The sequence below is a fragment of the Rhamphochromis longiceps genome, linkage group LG22, assembly GCF_057381845.1.
Source record: "Rhamphochromis longiceps isolate RC_006_pf linkage group LG22, R_longiceps_female_GT1.1, whole genome shotgun sequence".
Taxonomy (NCBI): domain Eukaryota; kingdom Metazoa; phylum Chordata; class Actinopteri; order Cichliformes; family Cichlidae; genus Rhamphochromis; species Rhamphochromis longiceps.
This window is the reverse complement of record NC_140577.1, coordinates 19,972,770-19,989,972: the sequence shown is the minus strand read 5'-3', so window position 1 is coordinate 19,989,972 and position 17,203 is coordinate 19,972,770. Positions and strand designations below refer to the sequence as shown.

At 39.3% G+C, this 17,203-nt stretch overlaps 2 protein-coding genes, 1 long non-coding RNA gene and 1 pseudogene across 4 annotated transcripts; 2 read left to right on the top strand and 2 right to left on the bottom strand.

The window, feature by feature from the left end:
- Window positions 1-4,205: 4,205 nt before the first annotated feature.
- On the bottom strand, window positions 4,206-4,823 carry LOC146643964 (ladderlectin pseudogene; annotated as a pseudogene).
- Window positions 4,824-7,846: 3,023 nt separating this feature from the next.
- On the top strand, window positions 7,847-8,512 carry LOC146643963 (uncharacterized). 2 transcript variants are annotated; one of them, XR_014909408.1, is made up of 3 exons: window positions 7,847-8,002; window positions 8,093-8,299; window positions 8,379-8,512. It is a non-coding gene; the product is annotated as an uncharacterized LOC146643963 (long non-coding RNA). The 2 variants fall into 2 exon arrangements; XR_014909407.1 differs by having other exon boundaries at window positions 7,847-8,019.
- A 2,946-nt stretch (window positions 8,513-11,458) lies between these two features.
- On the top strand, window positions 11,459-16,849 carry LOC146643961 (lactose-binding lectin l-2-like). Its single transcript, XM_085395401.1, has 3 exons — window positions 11,459-11,507; window positions 11,729-11,797; window positions 16,395-16,849. The coding sequence occupies exons 1-3, from the start codon at window positions 11,459-11,461 to the stop codon at window positions 16,826-16,828; spliced, it is 552 nt and encodes a 183-aa protein (XP_085251527.1). The 3' UTR covers window positions 16,829-16,849.
- On the bottom strand, window positions 11,894-12,797 carry LOC146643962 (lactose-binding lectin l-2-like). The gene is made up of 2 exons (XM_085395804.1): window positions 12,678-12,797; window positions 11,894-12,336 (listed from the first exon to the last, which is right to left on the bottom strand). The coding sequence occupies exons 1-2, from the start codon at window positions 12,763-12,765 to the stop codon at window positions 11,903-11,905; spliced, it is 522 nt and encodes a 173-aa protein (XP_085251930.1). The 5' UTR covers window positions 12,766-12,797; the 3' UTR covers window positions 11,894-11,902.
- Window positions 16,850-17,203: the final 354 nt, after the last annotated feature.

Here is a 17,203-nt window from a genome sequence, read left to right as displayed (position 1 = left end):
GTTATTGAGGAATAAATAAATAAATAAACAAATTATTTACTCTGCCTTATTTGACTCTCTTTCATTGACTCAGCTTGTTTCTTAAGTGCATTTGAAGAAACAGGGAAAGTTCAAGTTCATCTCAAGAAGCCAAACCAAACACTGAAAGAAGATTATATTTGAGTTCTTTACACTGAAAAAAAGGGATTGGCCAGCTCTTGGATTTACATAAGCATCTTGCGTGTATTTAACACAATTGCCTCATGCTTTAAAGTTAAGTGTAACTATATAGTGTAGAAACTACATGATATGCAGAGAGGCTAGATTAAATTGCTCATATCATGTTCAAGTGAAGTAAGTCAATAATATAGCAATGTTAAATCCCGTGACACTGCACGGGTTTCAGACTTGCGCTCTTTAGATCGTGGTTTCAGGAAGGCATCCATCTCAGTCAAGTCGAGCAGCCACCTCTACTTTTTTTGGTATACCAAAAAAAGTAAATTGGGTGGTTGTTACATTAAAAAAGTCTAACTTGTAATTTGAACACAATAATTTCATGTTTCTATGAACGTAATTAAATCATGTAGGATTTGCATGGAATTCAAAAACTTAATTTGTTCTTGTTGAGACGACCTGATACAATCTAGTAAGAGTGGTTAGTTGCTGAACTCATGAAATTCACAAGATCGCACAAGATTTCAAACTGCAGGAAAATCAGTGGAGTTATAAAAGCAGAGAACTACACACACACCACGTGCATGCTATTGCTATTTATTGTGGATTAACCTGTTAAGGACAAAAACAAAAAAATTCTGCATCAAACACAGGAAATCATAGCTTTCCTGTGTTTCCTAGATTGTTGGCATGGTGGTTAGTGCTGTTGCTTCACAGTAAGAAGGTCCTGGGTTCAAATCCACATTCTGGCTAGTTTGCAGTGGCTTCTCTCTGGGTATTCTGGTTTCCTCCCACAGTTAAACATCATGCAGTTATTAGAGTTAGGGTTAACTGATTCTAAATTACCCGTGAATGTAAGTGTAAATGGTTGTTTGTTTCTATGTGATAGACTGGTGAGGTGTCCAGGGTGTACCCTGCCTCGTAACCTATCATTTCAGGGTTATTTCCCAGCCCTCCTGCAACCCGGAGGATGGTAGTCATTGTAAATCCATTCAACTTTTATGGTAACCAGGATCTAGACTTTGTTGAACATTATGTAATATGAAGACAACATGTAGTATTTAAGTGACCAAGTATTATTGGGGTAAAAGTTATTAAATAGTGTTGAAATAAAATGACAAAATTGTGAAGGATTAAAACATTCCAAGAGCTCAACTTACTTCATCTGAACATGTTTCAATCGCGTTTTAGAAACACAAAATGCACAGGATTATTGAATATGAAAAAGTTGTGTTGATTTAACTCGGTTGTTTAATTTTCTGCCAAAGCAAAACATTTGTGTGCAACAAATGTCCATTATTGAATCAAGTAAATCCAACATGGCCTTTTTTTCAGTGTAGGCTCTATAGCTTTCAGAAAGGCTGCTTGCATTGCTGCTGTGATATCATTGGCCAAATGCACTTGTTGTGTCCCTGAATCTACCACCTGCATTCAGTATCAGAAATATAAGCTTCCTGTGACATGTGATAAAACTATAAGCAAATTTATTTTCTGTAATATTTTGACAGAATAAAATGTTCCTTTTGAATCAAGAAGTGACAAAGTAAAATCTGATTGGATGGGAGGGGGAAGTTATTGCTCTTTTTTGACATTTTAGATTGTATTGGATTGTATTAGGGTCAGCTGTTCAACTTCTCATTAAGACAAATAATCAGCCAATCATATGGCGGCACCTGTGTATATTTAGCCATGTAGACATTGTCAAGATAACTTGGTGAATTTAAACCCAGCATCAGAATGGGAAGTAATAAGAATCATAATCATCATCTTACACTGTAAACTTTTTATATACAGGTTTTTAACTATGTTGCTTTAAGAACAATACTTTTATAACAGTGACAAAACACTGTTGCAACCATGTAGGCTTCTAGGCTCCTTTTAGTTTCCTCTCCATTACAGAATTTGACATCAAAAAGAGGAGATGGGCGTCATCACATCAACCAGCTCTTTTTTGGTTCCTTTTCCTAGAAGCAGGTTCATCAAGCTCAGCCCTGTCCTTAGTGACCACAACGCAGCCACAACTAGACAACTAAACTAGAGTTTATAGCTCAGATTTTTTTATAATGTGGATAATAATAAGTGACCTCTAGAGCTGCCAATAAGTAGAGTTTTCTCAATAGCATTATCATTATCGTATGGCTTAAAATGTTGATTTTGACTGTTTACCCTTTCTGCGTGTTTAACATCCCTGGAAGTGAGACAATAAAAGTTCTCTGCTATTTTAAAGGATTAATTATCATGACTACAAATTGTAGTAGTACTGATCAGTAGTTATTAATAGCACTTATCAGGATATCATATTGCTGCACCCCTGTCAAAACAACCACTGATCACTCCCTTACACAAACACACAAAGATCCACTTGTTAACAGAGTTCATTTTATTGGAATCAGCTCAACTGAAATATCTTCATACTCTTCCTTTTTAAGTTAACCAAGAGCAGCCTTGGTCATCTTTGTACAGATTAGAGATGGCACGATACCACTTTTTTATGTCCGATACCGATATCATAAATTTGGATATCTGCCGATACCGATATGAATCCGATATCGTTTCTTTTAATCAACAAAACTGTTTTTTAAAATATCTTGCTGCATTTTGAAAGTCTGCAAGTTCATACTCAAGTTTAAAACAACAACTACACTAAAGCTATTCTGTTATACCTGTATACAAAAAAAATATTTCATAGTTCAGCAATACTGATCAATCTAATAAACTTAGACCTACACCATCCTCCCTATTCTGGTATTTTAAAGAGTACTTAGCATAAATATTAAGCAACCTAACTAATAGGGTTCCAACTCCCAGCAACAACAAAAATAAATAAATAAAAAATAGGGAACCACCCCTCACGCTCCACCTCATGATGCTTAATCGACGTAATCAACCTTAATTTGATGCAGTGTGAAAAAAAATGCACAGAAATCAATTATTTTTCAAGAAATATTAAATAGATTCAACATCTTTCTTCAACAAAATTGCAGACTGCACAGATGGTACCTTCCCAAAGGAAAAAGTACTATAGCTTACTAGGGTATATATATTAGACTTAATAGTCACTATATACAGTAATTGACTTCTATTCATTTTACATCAAATTAAAACTTTGGGTGTCAGATAATTATTTATTAAAAGCTCGACATTTTAAATGAGAATAAGAAAGAAAAGTATGTCTTTGTGCCCCCTTTTCCAGTTAATGCCCTATCGGCCCCCCTGGCTAAACTTTGCTAGATCCGCCCCTGCACAGTTACCAGCCATCAGCTACGTAGAAAAAGATCCTGGTATAGAAAGTAATATTAAATAAATTCTAACAACAGCTTATCAAACTTAAACATGCTGGTGTTGTTCAACCGCTGGTTTCCTCTTTCTGGTGCAAAGTGGACCAAAAACAAACAAGAGAGACGGACTCGCGACAGAAAAGCCGATCAGCTGATCATTAAGCAGTTTCACGATTGAAGTAGCAGTCGGAGAGCGAGAGGCAGTCGCTTGTTAAGCTTAACACAGGAATGCTTTACAAACATTCAGAGATGGACTTACACACTTGCTTTACTTCTCTTGGGGATAACTTTGTCGGAGATGAAATGCCGGGTTGCTAGCGAAGCTCCACATGCTATCCAGACCACCGACAGGTCCCGCATGCCACAGCCGCTCTATCACGTGATGCATACTGCTCCGACGTGCTAACGTTCTGAGGTGAGTTACGGAGTGTTGCAAGTTTTGTGAGGTGCTTTCGTGATATTTAATGGATCGGATTACATTTTTTATTTTTCTCCGATATCCGATCCAGTAATTTAGGTCAGTATCGGACCGATACCGATACGTAATATCGGATCGGTCCATCTCTAGTACAGATGTAGGTTAGAACAGGTGTAATTTTTTACACATACAAATTTGTTTGCATGTTACATGACAGGCTATGTACACCCAGAGTTACTGTTAATTTCATTAATTTCAACACACCTAGTTACTGAATATGTAAGTAATCACAAAATGTGTAACCATTCTAATTGATCATGATCTGTTACTAGTTCTTTAATATGTAAGAATCTCAGTTACTGAGAACAGCGAGTTGCACAGACAAAGGGAAAACTTTCAGAACATCGACTGTCAATCCACTTCATACCAAAGTTTTTATGAACACAGTGTTCATTTCCTCCCATGTTCTCTGGCTGATTTGAAGTCCAATAGGTGAAATCCACTGGAGTACCATCAGACCACATCCAGCCTCCTTCTTTATGGAGATCTGTGAGTCCAATCCAGGTGTATCCTTCAGTGGGGTCAAAGTTGCTGATCAGGACTTTCACAAACTGATGTTCCTCCAAACTGTGGATAGATGCCAGGTTGGCTCCCTGTGACACACAGTGGAGCTCTGCATCAGCCCAGGCCATGCTTGCAGAAACATATTTGTAGCAGCGGCCATTGAAGCTGTACCAGAATGTGGGACAGTTTCCACGTAGTAGTTTAGCTCCATGGTCAGCTGAAGGAAACACAGAAAGAAGACGAGGAACAGGATTATGATTTTTTTTTAAATCCAGAACAAACTAAATGTTAATAGGCACCTTCAAAAATATTAGAATTACAAAAATCATAATGTCCTTTGATGAATTGTGAAATTCATGTTCAAAAAGCATGCTCATAATATTGGGTATTAAAATACATGGGTGGGCCATTTATATGGATACACCGTAATAAAATGGGAATGGTTGGTGATATTAAAGTCCTGTTTGTGGCACATTAGTATATGTGAGGGGGCAAACTCCTCAAGATGGGTGGTGACCATGGTGGCCATTTAGAAGTCGGCCATCTTGGATACAACTTTTGTTTTTTCAATAGGAAGAGGGCCATGTGACACATCAAACTTATTGGTAATGTCACAAGAAAAACAATGGTGTGCTTGGTTTCAACGTAACTTTATTATTTCATGAGTTATTTACAAGTTTCTCTTTGTTCACAGCCATTGACATGTCGAAGAGGTTAACACGTGAGGAGCGGATCGAATTTGTGTTGTGTTCGGGATTAAACAATTATCAAACGCTCAGGTGAAGAAATGACACTCAGACACTTTGACAGTTAACGTGCACGGGTGAAGACTCAGAGAGACTCACACCGAGTCGCAGGCGTTTCCTTTATTTAACAAGCATAGCAGTTCCTGTTTTTCATGTTCGTGTGTGGGTGCTGTTTGTGAGTCAACTTCTGCAAAACTCAGCTTTGTGTGTTAATCTCATGTGGTCTTATCATATGGCTTATATGGCTTACAGTTTACTGTTTAGAAGCTGGGCTGCACAGTGTAAAATATGAACACTATTATTATGAAGCAAAGCATAAAAACATTTCCCCATAACATGTTGATATCTGGTGAACGCAGTAACCGGGTCATTGCAGCAGATTTCAATGCAAGACACCCTACGAGACCACCCATCTCCCATGCAAACTGCAAACTGCTTGCTAAGTTTCGTGAAACTGGTTCAGTGTTGGATTTGCCAAAATGTGGACGCAAGAAAACTGTTACTAATGAAGACGTTTCACCTCTCATCCGAGAAGCTTCTTCAGTTCTAAGGTCAAATGGTGGAGAGTCCCAGATATAACCTAGTGGCAGTAACCCCCCACAGAGGGACAAAAGGACCCCCTGATGATCCTCTAATCGCCTGAGCCAAGGTGTGAAACTGGGTGTGGGTCCCAATCAGCCAGAGTTTCGGGTGAGTTCATTGTGAAACCTGGCCCCACCTTATCATGCGAATTCCTGAGGTCAGATGGCCCAGGATGTGAGTGGGCGTTAAGGCGTCTGGGAAGGGATCTCAAAACTGGATTATAGATGGCAGAGAGTTGGTGTCGTAAACCCCCGCCTCTGTTCAAAGATGGTCGCTCACAGTGGACATAGATGGCTTCTTTCACTCCTCTTTCAAACCATCTGTCCTCTCTGTCCAAAATGTGAACATTGGCATCCTCGAAAGAGTGTCCTTTATCCTTAAGATGCAGATGGACTGCTGAGTCTTGTCCTGTGGAGGTGGCTCTTCTGTGTTGTGCCATGCGCTTGTGAAGTGGCTGTTTGGTCTCTCCAATGTAGAGGTCTGAGCATTCCTCGCTGCACTGTACAGCATACACCACGTTGTTAAGTTTGTGTTTTGGCGTTTTGTCTTTCGGGTGAACCAGTTTTTGTCTGAGCGTGTTGCTGGGTCTGAAATGCACCGGGATGTCATGCTTGGAGAAAACTCTCCTGAGTTTTTCTGATACACCGGCTACATAGGGGATGACAATGTTGTTGCGTCTGTCCTTCTTATCCTCCCTCGCTGGTGTCTGGTCTTCTTTTCTGTGCCTCTTTGCTGACTTTAAGAACGCCCATTTAGGATAGCCGCACGTTTTGAGTGCTTCCTTTACATGTGTGTGTTCCTTCTTTTTTCCTTCAGGCTTAGAGGGAACATGTTCTGCCCGGTGGTGTAGGGTCCTAATTACTCCAAGTTTGTGTTCCAAAGGGTGATGGGAGTCAAAGAGGAGGTACTGGTCCGTGTGTGTGGGCTTCCGGTAAACTTCGATGTTGAGTTTGCCGTTCTCTTCAATGTGCACAGCTCAGTCCAGGAAAGGCAAACAGTTGTCCTTTGTGTCTTCCCTGGTGAACTTGATGTTTTTATCCACAGCGTTAATGTGTGCAGTGAAGGATCTTTCGAGGATGCCACTGTTCACATTTTGGACAGAGAGGACAGATGGTTTGAAAGAGGAGTGAAAGAAGCCATCTATGTCCACTGTGAGCGACCATCTTTGAACAGAGGCGGGGGTTTACGACACCAACTCTCTGCCATCTATAATCCAGTTTTGAGATCCCTTCCCAGACGCCTTAACGCCCACTCACATCCTGGGCCATCTGATCTCAGGAATTCGCATGATAAGGTGGGGCCAGGTTTCACAATGAACACACCCGAAACCCTGGCTGATTGGGACCCACACCCAGTTTCACACCTTGGCTCAGGCGATTAGAGGATCATCAGGGGGTCCTTTTGTCCCTCTGTGAGGGGACACTCCCACTAGGTTATATCTGGGACTCTCCACCATTTGACCTTAGAACTGAAGAAGCTTCTCGGATGAGAGGTGAAACGTCTTCAAGCAACTTAAAGAAGTCCAGACGCTTTTCTTTGCAAGCTCCTTTGACTACGATGACCTGGATGACTGAAAACCTTCACAGACATGTTACTAATGAAGAAACATCAGTGGCTGTCCTAGCTTCATTCAGCAAGAGCCCACAGCGTAGCACTCGCCGCATGTCACTGGAGAGTGACATTAGTCACTACCAGCTCCACCACCATCTTCAAGTTTGCTGATGACACCGTCGTGGTGGGCCTGATCTCTGATAACAACGAGACGGCCTACCTGAAGGAGATTAGGAATCTGGAGAACTGGTGCCAGAGGAACAACCTCCTTCTAAACGTCAGTAAGACAAAGGAGCTGATAGTGGACTTCAACACTAAGCAGGAGAGGAACTACCAGACCCCCGTCATCAACGAGTGCCCAGTGGAGAGAGTGGACAGCTTCAAATACCTCGGAGTTCACATCACGCAGGACCTGTCATGGTCCTGTCACATCAACACTGTGGTGAAAAAGGCCCGACAGCGTCTCTACCACCTCAGACGCTTGAGAGACTTCCAACTGCCCTCCAAGGTGCTCAGGAACTTTTACTCGTGCACCATAGAGAGCATCTGTCATGGTCTACGGTGGGTGGCTGGAGTTTCCATTAGGCTCCTGAACTGACCTGGGATCCGCCCCTGGGCAGGGCCAACTCCAGCTCCTGCACACCTGGAGCCTATTGCAGGCTATCAAGCCAGAGGGATTTAAACCACACATCGATGTTCACTCACTGCCAGTTCGTCATCAACCCATGTTGGTAACAGGTCTTGTGTTTCAAGTTCTCGCTGTAATTCATCTTACTAACTAAGACTCTTTTGTGCTACAGTCGCTGTACCCACCCTGGCTCACTCCACCTCCGGACTCGGAATACCTAGTGATCATTTTGGAAATCCCTCTGTGCCTCACCTGCCTGCCCTCCTGCCATCACACTCCATCTGGAGCCCCGGATCTCAGGTCAGCCTTTCCACGCCACTCAGCCTCCCCTGGATCTTCATCATCCCCCTCTCAAACACTCCAGGTCCCTAACTGCAAAGTAAGAATTGCTGCTCTTATACTGGCCACTTCTGAGCTGCCTTCACTACCTGCCTAACTTCTATATCCTCTCCCCTCAGTGTGACTGTTCCCCACTCAGCTCCGTTCCACTTCTCAGGCCTCGTTCCCTCGCCCTAGCCACGTTCCCCTGGGCACGCCACACCAAGGCTCCACGTCTCGTCATTTTCTGTCTTTGCCACGTTTCCCTTTTTTTGTTCCCCTTGCACTTAACCGTAATAAACTATTAAATCATCTACCGTCTCCGTTCTGGGTTCCTGCACCTGGGTCCTATTCAGTACCGGCCATCCGTCGCCGTGACAGCATCCTGGCGGGAAACATCTTAACCTGGTTCGGGAACAGCACCATGCAGGACAGACGAGCTCTAGAGAGGGTTGTGCGGTCAGCTGAGCGCACCATCCGCTCCGAGCTCCCTGACCTGCACTCAATCTACAGCAGGCGGTGCTGGACCAAGGCCAGGAAGATCGTGAAGGACCTCAGCCATCCCAACAACAGACTGTTCTCTCTGCTGAGGTCAGGAAAGCGATTCCGCTCCCTGAAGACCAACACAGAGAGACTGAGGAGGAGCTTCTTCCCGCAGGCGATACGGTCTCTCAATCACACCACCACACAGTACTGACCCACACATACAGTTCTTACACACACACTGGACTTTCTGGACTTTGGTTTTGCACAACACTGGTCACTATATTCTTCATTTCCAGTTAATACTTGTACAGCTGCTGTTATTGTGTATATATTTATTTATATTTAGATTTCTTCATACATTCTTATATAGTTCTATATTGTGTATTTTGTTGTACAGTTATTTTATTTTCAACTTTAATTTATATATTTTATCTTATTCTTCCCAGTTAAATTTACCCTTCATTCTAATTTGTGTTGTACAGTTATTTCATTTTTAACCTTAATTTATATTTTATTCCTTCCTAGTTAAATTTACCCTTTTTAATTTTTCATATTTATTTCCTATCTTATTCATAGCCTTTTCCTTTTTTGTTTTCTTTAGGTCACGAGCAGTTGTCCAAGCATTTCACTACATATCGTACTCTGTATGACTGTGTACGTGACAAATAAAAATTTGAATTTGAATTTGAATTTTAGTCTAACATCTTGACATTTCCTTCAAGGTCAACTTTTGGAAGCATAGGTGTTAACAATGAAGGTCAAGGTCAAATGCTCAGCCAACCTAGGCACTCATGTCCCCCAAGGTCTATTTGTTGTGACCTTGGCCATGAATCACCTAAATTAAGTCAGCTTGAGCTGTTACTCCCTCGCATTGGGGGTAGAACAAAGAGAGAGAGAGAGAGACGCTGGGTACCTTGCCGGTCTTTTAAAGGATTAACACAGAGAGACAGAGCTCAAGCTAAAGAGTAAAACCAGAAAAACACAGCATGGATGACACAGACTGAAAATCATAACTAAACACGAGTGAGTGGAAAACAGACAGAGAAGCACTGAATTGAATAAACATAAAATAAAGGGACCAAATCACGTTTGCGTTTAAAGTCTTTTATACAAAATCCATTCAGGACACATGATTTTTTTATTAAAGACCATAAACAACTCAAAGACATCGCAAAGCAAAATTATTTTGCTGTTTAGTGATACTTGTTGAGCTCTGGCCGTTTCAGCAGAACTTCATGGTTTATCAGAAATGGTTTGATTATATTATAAAAAAAAACACACACACACACATCATCAAATGTCAGGAAGATGATATAGAAGTTTACAATCCTTTCCAGTAAATGAATACGAAACAATGTGCAACAACGTGAAACAATATGAAACAATGTGCAACAATGTGAAACAATGTGTTATGTAACAAAGAACATGAGAATATGAATGCCCTGATTGTGGCAGACCTGTTTAGAGACAATAAAAATCAAGGCTGTCATCATAGTTGTAAGATTAATACATATGAAGTTGTAATGTTTTTTTCTTCCTTTTGTCACTTTTTTTAAAGTTAGGATATTTAAAGCTTTCTTCTAATCTGAATGTTCATTTATGTTCAATTAAAGTAAAGAATACACTGTGAAAAACAATCGATAGAATCTAACCAGTAAATGTTTAACAATTTGCATAGATTTTGTTTAGGCAAATTTTATTACATAGTTTTAGTAAATAGTTCCTTATATTAAAAGTTATGAAATACTAAAACAAATAAGGTGAAGTCTACCCAATACTTCTCAGTACATTACATAACTAATTACTGATAGAAACTGAATCATTCTAACTTGTGTTTGTGAGTAGATAATTGTTAATCTACTTAATAATACTGATTGATTTAATTTGTTAACCCTCACTTATTCAGGGAAGTTTAGTTTTATCCCAGAACTTCGTTTCAGAAACAAGAGGTGATGATTATGTCAATACTTTTAATCAATAATCCAATGTGCTACCATGAACAACTGGGTCACAAAACAGTCAGCCATTGTGGTAAGGAAAAAGGGCAAGATGGAAATGAAGGGAAAGGAGGGAAAGGAAGGACAGGTGAAAGGGAAAAGATGAGAGTATACCAAAACCATCTATGTAAAACACTGAAAAAAGCCAAACGTCAGACCACTTTTGCAAATATGTGATGTCTGGATAAACCGAGCAGATAGGCTACATTTTTCCTGAAAACATGTTAAAATGTTATTTTGTGACCCAGAAAGAGTAATATTTTAAACTCCAATAATAATAATAATAATAATAATAATAATAATTTATTTTAATTTAATTACTTAATTTCATTAAGTATTGAAAAGAGTAATACAAGTAATAAGACAACTAAGTTGTTGCTTCCATTGTTGGAAACTGGAATTGGCTGGGCTGCGCTATGAATTCTGGGATAGGTTGGGCCATGAAGGATACACCTGACCTATCCTTCAAATCTGGGGAAAAGGGGGATGCATTTGTTGGCCGCATTTGGAGCAGCCTTCGAATTTGGACAACCTCTGTCACGTCACTGTGATGTAATCAGCCTTCAAATGCGGCCTCCGAAGAATGCAGCCCCTGAACTGAGACACAGCCACAGACTAGACAAGGAACAGAGGAAGCATGTGAACCAAAACCTAAGACCTATAAGTCACAACCCAAGAAGAACTGGAGAGCTCAAAATACAAAACTGAAGCCAAAACACTGGTAGTAATAAACCAAGATGACACTTAATGATAATAGTAGTAACATTGGGCCACTGACCCAGGACTGTGACAAAAGCAACATCTCTTATTTAGACTGGCTGAACTCTTTCTTTGGTGTTTTCTGGTTAGAGTCACTGTATAAGTAATTTATTGTTAGTTTGACTGTATTTTATTTTAATAAGGCTTTATCAGCAAAACAATTTAAAAAAAAGTTTAATATAGATATTGGGTGTTTCTTTCCTCCTTCCTCATTATATTAACATTAGCTGTGAGATTAAAACAATGAGTAAATATTCCCTGTGATCCACCATCAGAGCTACCAGTGGATGATTCTGTATTCATGAAAATCAAGGTGAGTGAAATTTAATGACTTTTGCACAGACACACAAAAGACAGGTTACAGTGTGCATTCACATCTTTATTGTAGCACTGTACTAGCAGGAACAGAAGGTTCGGTGCTTCTAAGGACAGGTAATGCGTGTTGCACAAACATAAGGTAAATTGGTAGCACACGTGTAGTCATTCCATTTCTTATCTGATACTACATTGGTGTGAACACAGTGTTCATTTCCTCCCTCATTATCTGGTTGTGCTGGACTCCAGTAGACAAAACGCAGTGGACAACCATTGGACCACATCCAGGTGCCTTCTTTATGCTTGTCACTGAGTCCAATCCAGGTGAGTCCCTCTGCGTGGTCAAAGTTCTGGATCAGGTTTTTCACAAAACTCTGTTCCTCTGTATTGCGGATGGACACCAGGTTGGCTCCCTGTGACAAACAGTAGACCTCTGCATCAGCCCAGGTCATGCGGGTGGCGACATATTTGTAGCAGCGGTCATTGAAGCTCCACCAGAACATGGGACAGGCTCCACGTTGCAGTTTAAATTTCCGTTCACCTGAAAGGAAAACAGAATTCAGGGCTGGATGAAACTGTTAAAAAGTTGAGAAAAAGAGATTTTTTTCTCAGAGTCACAGAAACAGAGGTGAAAATGCTCTGCTGGTATTGAAACAAGTAACTGCTTTAATTTAAGCGCTGCAGAGAATCATGGCTGCACAGTTGAAATAATGCCACTGGTCAAATGCATTCAGCAAAAGCTTTTCCCTCATTCACAGTTCCAAAGAAGAGGAGCATGAGATAACAAATATCCACATAAAATGATCTTTTGCTAACATAATAACCACAAATAAAGGTAAAAGTAAATAAGGGAAAATAAGAGCTAGAAAATGAGACGGTTACCAGGTTGTTGCTTCACTTCATTGTCATCAGAGGGAGACTCAGAAGGAGCACCCAGAGCCAGACCAAACAAGAAGAGGAGCAAGATCATGTTGAAGCTTTAAGTCTCACAGTATGATGAGGAGCTGCTGCAGCTTCTTTGTACAGGATGGTTTCTTTTATAGCTGCCTGAGTGGGTGTTTTTACTGCTGGTGTGATATCATTGGTCAAATAGACCAAAACTCTCCACCATAAACAATAACATTAAATATAAGCCTGAAAAAATCAAATTCCAAAGAAATTCATGATTGTTTAACTGTTGAACAGTCATTTCCTCTTGGCACATTCGAGAGAATGTGACTCTTTATTTTATGTAGTTATATATTTATTGCATGGTAAAAAGCCTTATCAAGGTCATGAACAATTAAACAGGACAGGTCAGAGCTACGAAAGGAAAAGTAAAACAGATGAGTTAATCTAACATAAAGAGAACAAAGTCCTTCCACACAGAAGGATCATCTCTTTCATTTTGGCAGGACAAATAAGTAAATAAACTATTAAGACATTAAAACTTGTTTATTAGTAAATGTGTTTGTTTTTTGTTGGCTTGCATATTTTTCATTCTTTTATGTTCATAGTTTGAGCACCCTAGATTATTACGATTTATTTCTTTTCTTTTAAAATTAACTTCTTTGTAACTCAACTGAGGAAAATTTGTTCTCTTTTCTGCTTGCTGTCCTCGGTTTTAGGGCTTCTCCACTACTAATTATTACATTGCCAAACTTAGTTTTTCTTCCTTATCATGTGATCCGGTCATTTATCTTATCCATTTTTTCTCACTGTGCTTTAATTAAATATCAGCATTATTCTGTCATTATGCTTTTCAGTCTCTGTGAAGAATTACAACATGAGGACCCAAATGCAGACACCGAGCAAGAATGAGCGACAAAACAAGAGGCCTTATTATGGCTGATTTATAAAAACATACAAAACTCAGCAGACAGAAAGCACCAGAATCCAAAGTAGGCGGGTAATACACACACACACACACACACACACACACACACACACACACACACACACACACAGCTGAGAAAACAGGTAAAACTGATCAGTAAGACAGAAGAACATAAAACTAAATAAAACTAAAATATATGTCTCAGGGGTTCTAAAGGGTGGTTGCTAGTTTCATTTACAAGAGATACTAAACAAATGCTTTCATATAGCGCACATGGGCACACTGGCTGTGACAGTCTCACTTGGTCACGTGGCAATAATAAAAAATAATCCCAGAACTTAAAACTTGTTAAACTCTGGCACTTTCACATGTTAGCGCTTTCTTTGTCTGAGCAATTTTTGCTTTATCATGTCATTAAAACATATTATCAACAAGATGATAATGAAAATGGTACCAGGAAATCAAACTTTGTGAGCGTTTCTGTAAACAAAGATAAAAAAAAAAACCTTTCAACTGTTTTTTTATAACAGTGAACACAAAACACAATGAACTGTGGCAGGCCTGTTTGGGGTCATTAAAATCCAAGACTATATTCACAGGTGTAAAATTTATAGACTTTATGTTGGGATTTTCTTCTTCTTTATTTTTCTTTGTCGGAGCAATTGTCCCTTTATCATGTCATTAAAACATCTTATCAACATTATGATAATCAAAATGATACCAGGAAATCATTTCCAATATGACTTTGTACCGCTGCACAAAGAAAGGCCCATAAAGGCACTGATGAGCAAATTTGTTGAAGAATTTATTTGGCCTGCACAAACTCCTGACCTCAATCAGACAGAATACCTTTGGGATGAATTAGAGCAGAGACTGTAAGTCGGGCTTTTATTATATTAAACCCTTTAGCTTAAGAATGGGATGTCATATGTGTAAGACAAGCAAATATTTTGGGGTATTTAGTGAATGAATCAATCAATAATAGAAGGTCTTCTTAGAGTCACTAAAGACCTCTGTCTATCCAAACCACTGGGAGGTTATTAAAGGACAAAAATGCACTTCTAAATATCCTTTCTCACTGTCAGAAATGCAATTAAAAAACTGTTATATTTTAGGGCAGGAAGGGAAATACACTGTAAATATCCCAAATGATACAACATAAAAGAATCTGAAAATCCCAACATAAATGTTTTTTTTATAACAGTGAGTGTAGACTTTAGAGGAGTTTTTTAATCGTTGTTTACAGAAACACAGAGTTTGATTTCCTGGTATAATTTTTATTATCTTCTTGTTGATAAGATGTTTTAATGACATGATAAAGTGGCAATTGCTCAGACAAAGAAAACACTAAAATGTGAAAGTGCCAGAGTTCAGCAAGTTTTAACTTGTGCAATTATATTTTATTGGTTTTATGTTCTTCTATCTCACTGATCAGTTTTACCTGTTTTCTCAGCTGTGTGTGTGTGTGTGTGTGTGTGTGTGTGTGTGTGTGTGTGTGTGTGTGTGTGTGTGTGTGTGCAGCAAAATATCTAGTGTTAAATTAACACTGGAGAGTGTCTATATGGGTCCACACCTCTGAGTGTTAAATACAACACTGTTGAGTGTTAAATTAACACTTTTGACAGTGTTATATGTTTAAAAGTAACCTAGTCAGTTTTGAAGATTAACAAAGACTAACACTGAGCAGTGCTGATTTTCTAACACTGGAAAATAACTCAAAATGTTAGAAATATTCCAGTGTTAGAAAATCAGCACTGCTCAGTGTTAGCCATTGTTAATCTTCAAAACTGACTGGGTTACTTTTAAACATATAACACTGTCAAAAGTGTTAATTTAACACTGGAGATTTTGCTGTGTGTGTGTGTGTGTGTGTGTGTGTGTGTGTGTGTGTGTGTGTGTGTGTGTGTGTGTGTGTGTGTGTGTGTGTGTGTGTGTGTGTGTATTACCCGCCTACCTTGGATTCTGGTGCTTTCTGTCTGCTGAGTTTTGTATGTTTTTATAAATCAGCCATAATAAGGCCTCTTGTTTTGTTGCTCATTCTTGCTTGGTGTCTGCATTTGGGTCCTCATGTTGTAATTCTTCACAGAGACTGAAAAGCATAATGACAGAATAATGCTGATATTTAAAGCACAGTGACAAAAAATGGATAAGATAAATGACCGGATCACATGATAAGGACAAAACTGAGTTTGACAATGAAATAATTAGTAGTGGAGAAGCCCTAAAACCGAGGACAGCAAGCAGAAAAGAGAACAAATTTTCCTCAGTTGAGTTACAAAGAAGTTCATTTTAAAAGAAAAGAAATAAATCGTAATAATCTAGGGTGCTCAAACTATGAACATAAAAGAATGAAAAATATGCAAGCCAACAAAAAACAAACACATTTTAATGTCCTAATAGTTTATTTACTTATTTGTCCTGCCAACATGAAAGAGATGATCCTTTTGTGTGGAGGAAAGTTGTTCTCTTTATGTTAGATTAACTCATCTGTTTTACTTTTCCTTTCGTAGCTCTGACCTGTCCTGTTTAATTACTCATGACCTTGATAAGGCTTTTTACCATGCAATAAATATATAACTACATAAAATAAAGAGTCACAAAGACTTATGCTCCTCTTCTTTGGAACTGTGAATGAGGGAAAAGCTTTTGCCGAATGCATTTGACCAGTGGCATTATTTCAAATGTGCAGAGCATTTTCACCTCTGTTTCTGTGACTCTGAGAAAAAAAATCTCTTCAACTTTTTAACAGTTTCATCCAGCCCTGAACTCTGTTTTCCTTTCAGGTGAACGGAAATTTAAACTGCAACGTGGAGCCTGTCCCATGTTCTGGTGGAGCTTCAATGACCGCTGCTACAAATATGTCGCCACCCGCATGGCCTGGGCTGATGCAGAGGTCTACTGTTTGTCACAGGGAGCCAACCTGGTGTCCATCCACAATACAGAGGAACAGAGTTTTGTGAAAAACCTGATCCAGAACTTTGACCACGCAGAGGGACTCACCTGGATTGGACTCAGTGACAAACATAAAGAAGGCACCTGGATGTGGTCCGATGGTTGTCCACTGCGTTTTGTCTACTGGAGTCCAACACAACCTAATAATCAGGGAGGAAATGAACACTGTGTTCACACCAATGTAGTATCAGATAAGAAATGGAATGACTACACGTGTGCTACCAATTTACCTTATGTTTGTGCAACACGCATTACCTGTCCTTAGAAGCACTGAACCTTCTGTTCCTGCTAGTACAATGCTACAATAAAGATGTGAATGCACACTGTAACCTGTCTTTTGTGTGTCTGTGCAAAAGTCATTAAATTTCACTCACCTTGATTTTCATGAATACAGAATCATCCACTGGTAGCTCTGATGGTGGATCACAGGGAATATTTACTCATTGTTTTAATCTCACAGCTAATGTTAATATAATGAGGAAGGAGGAAAGAAACATTGAACATCGGTGCTAAATTTTCTTTGTCATTGTTTTGGTGATAAAGTTGTTTTAAAATAAAATACAATCAAACTAACAATAAAGTATTTATGCAGTGACTCTAACCAGAAAGCACCAAAGACTTCAGCCAGTCTAAATAAGAG

Coding starts and splice junctions, on each gene's coding strand:
- LOC146643961 (XM_085395401.1), top strand. CDS start 11,459: ATGACACTTAATGATAATAGTAGTAACATTGGGCCACTGACCCAGGAC. Junction 11,508..11,728: donor TGGGCCACTGACCCAGGACT/GTGACAAAAGCA, acceptor TAAAACAATGAG/TAAATATTCCCTGTGATCCA. Junction 11,798..16,394: donor ATTCATGAAAATCAAGGTGA/GTGAAATTTAAT, acceptor TTTTCCTTTCAG/GTGAACGGAAATTTAAACTG.
- LOC146643962 (XM_085395804.1), bottom strand. CDS start 12,765: ATGATCTTGCTCCTCTTCTTGTTTGGTCTGGCTCTGGGTGCTCCTTCT. Junction 12,337..12,677: donor TGAAGTGAAGCAACAACCTG/GTAACCGTCTCA, acceptor TTTTCCTTTCAG/GTGAACGGAAATTTAAACTG.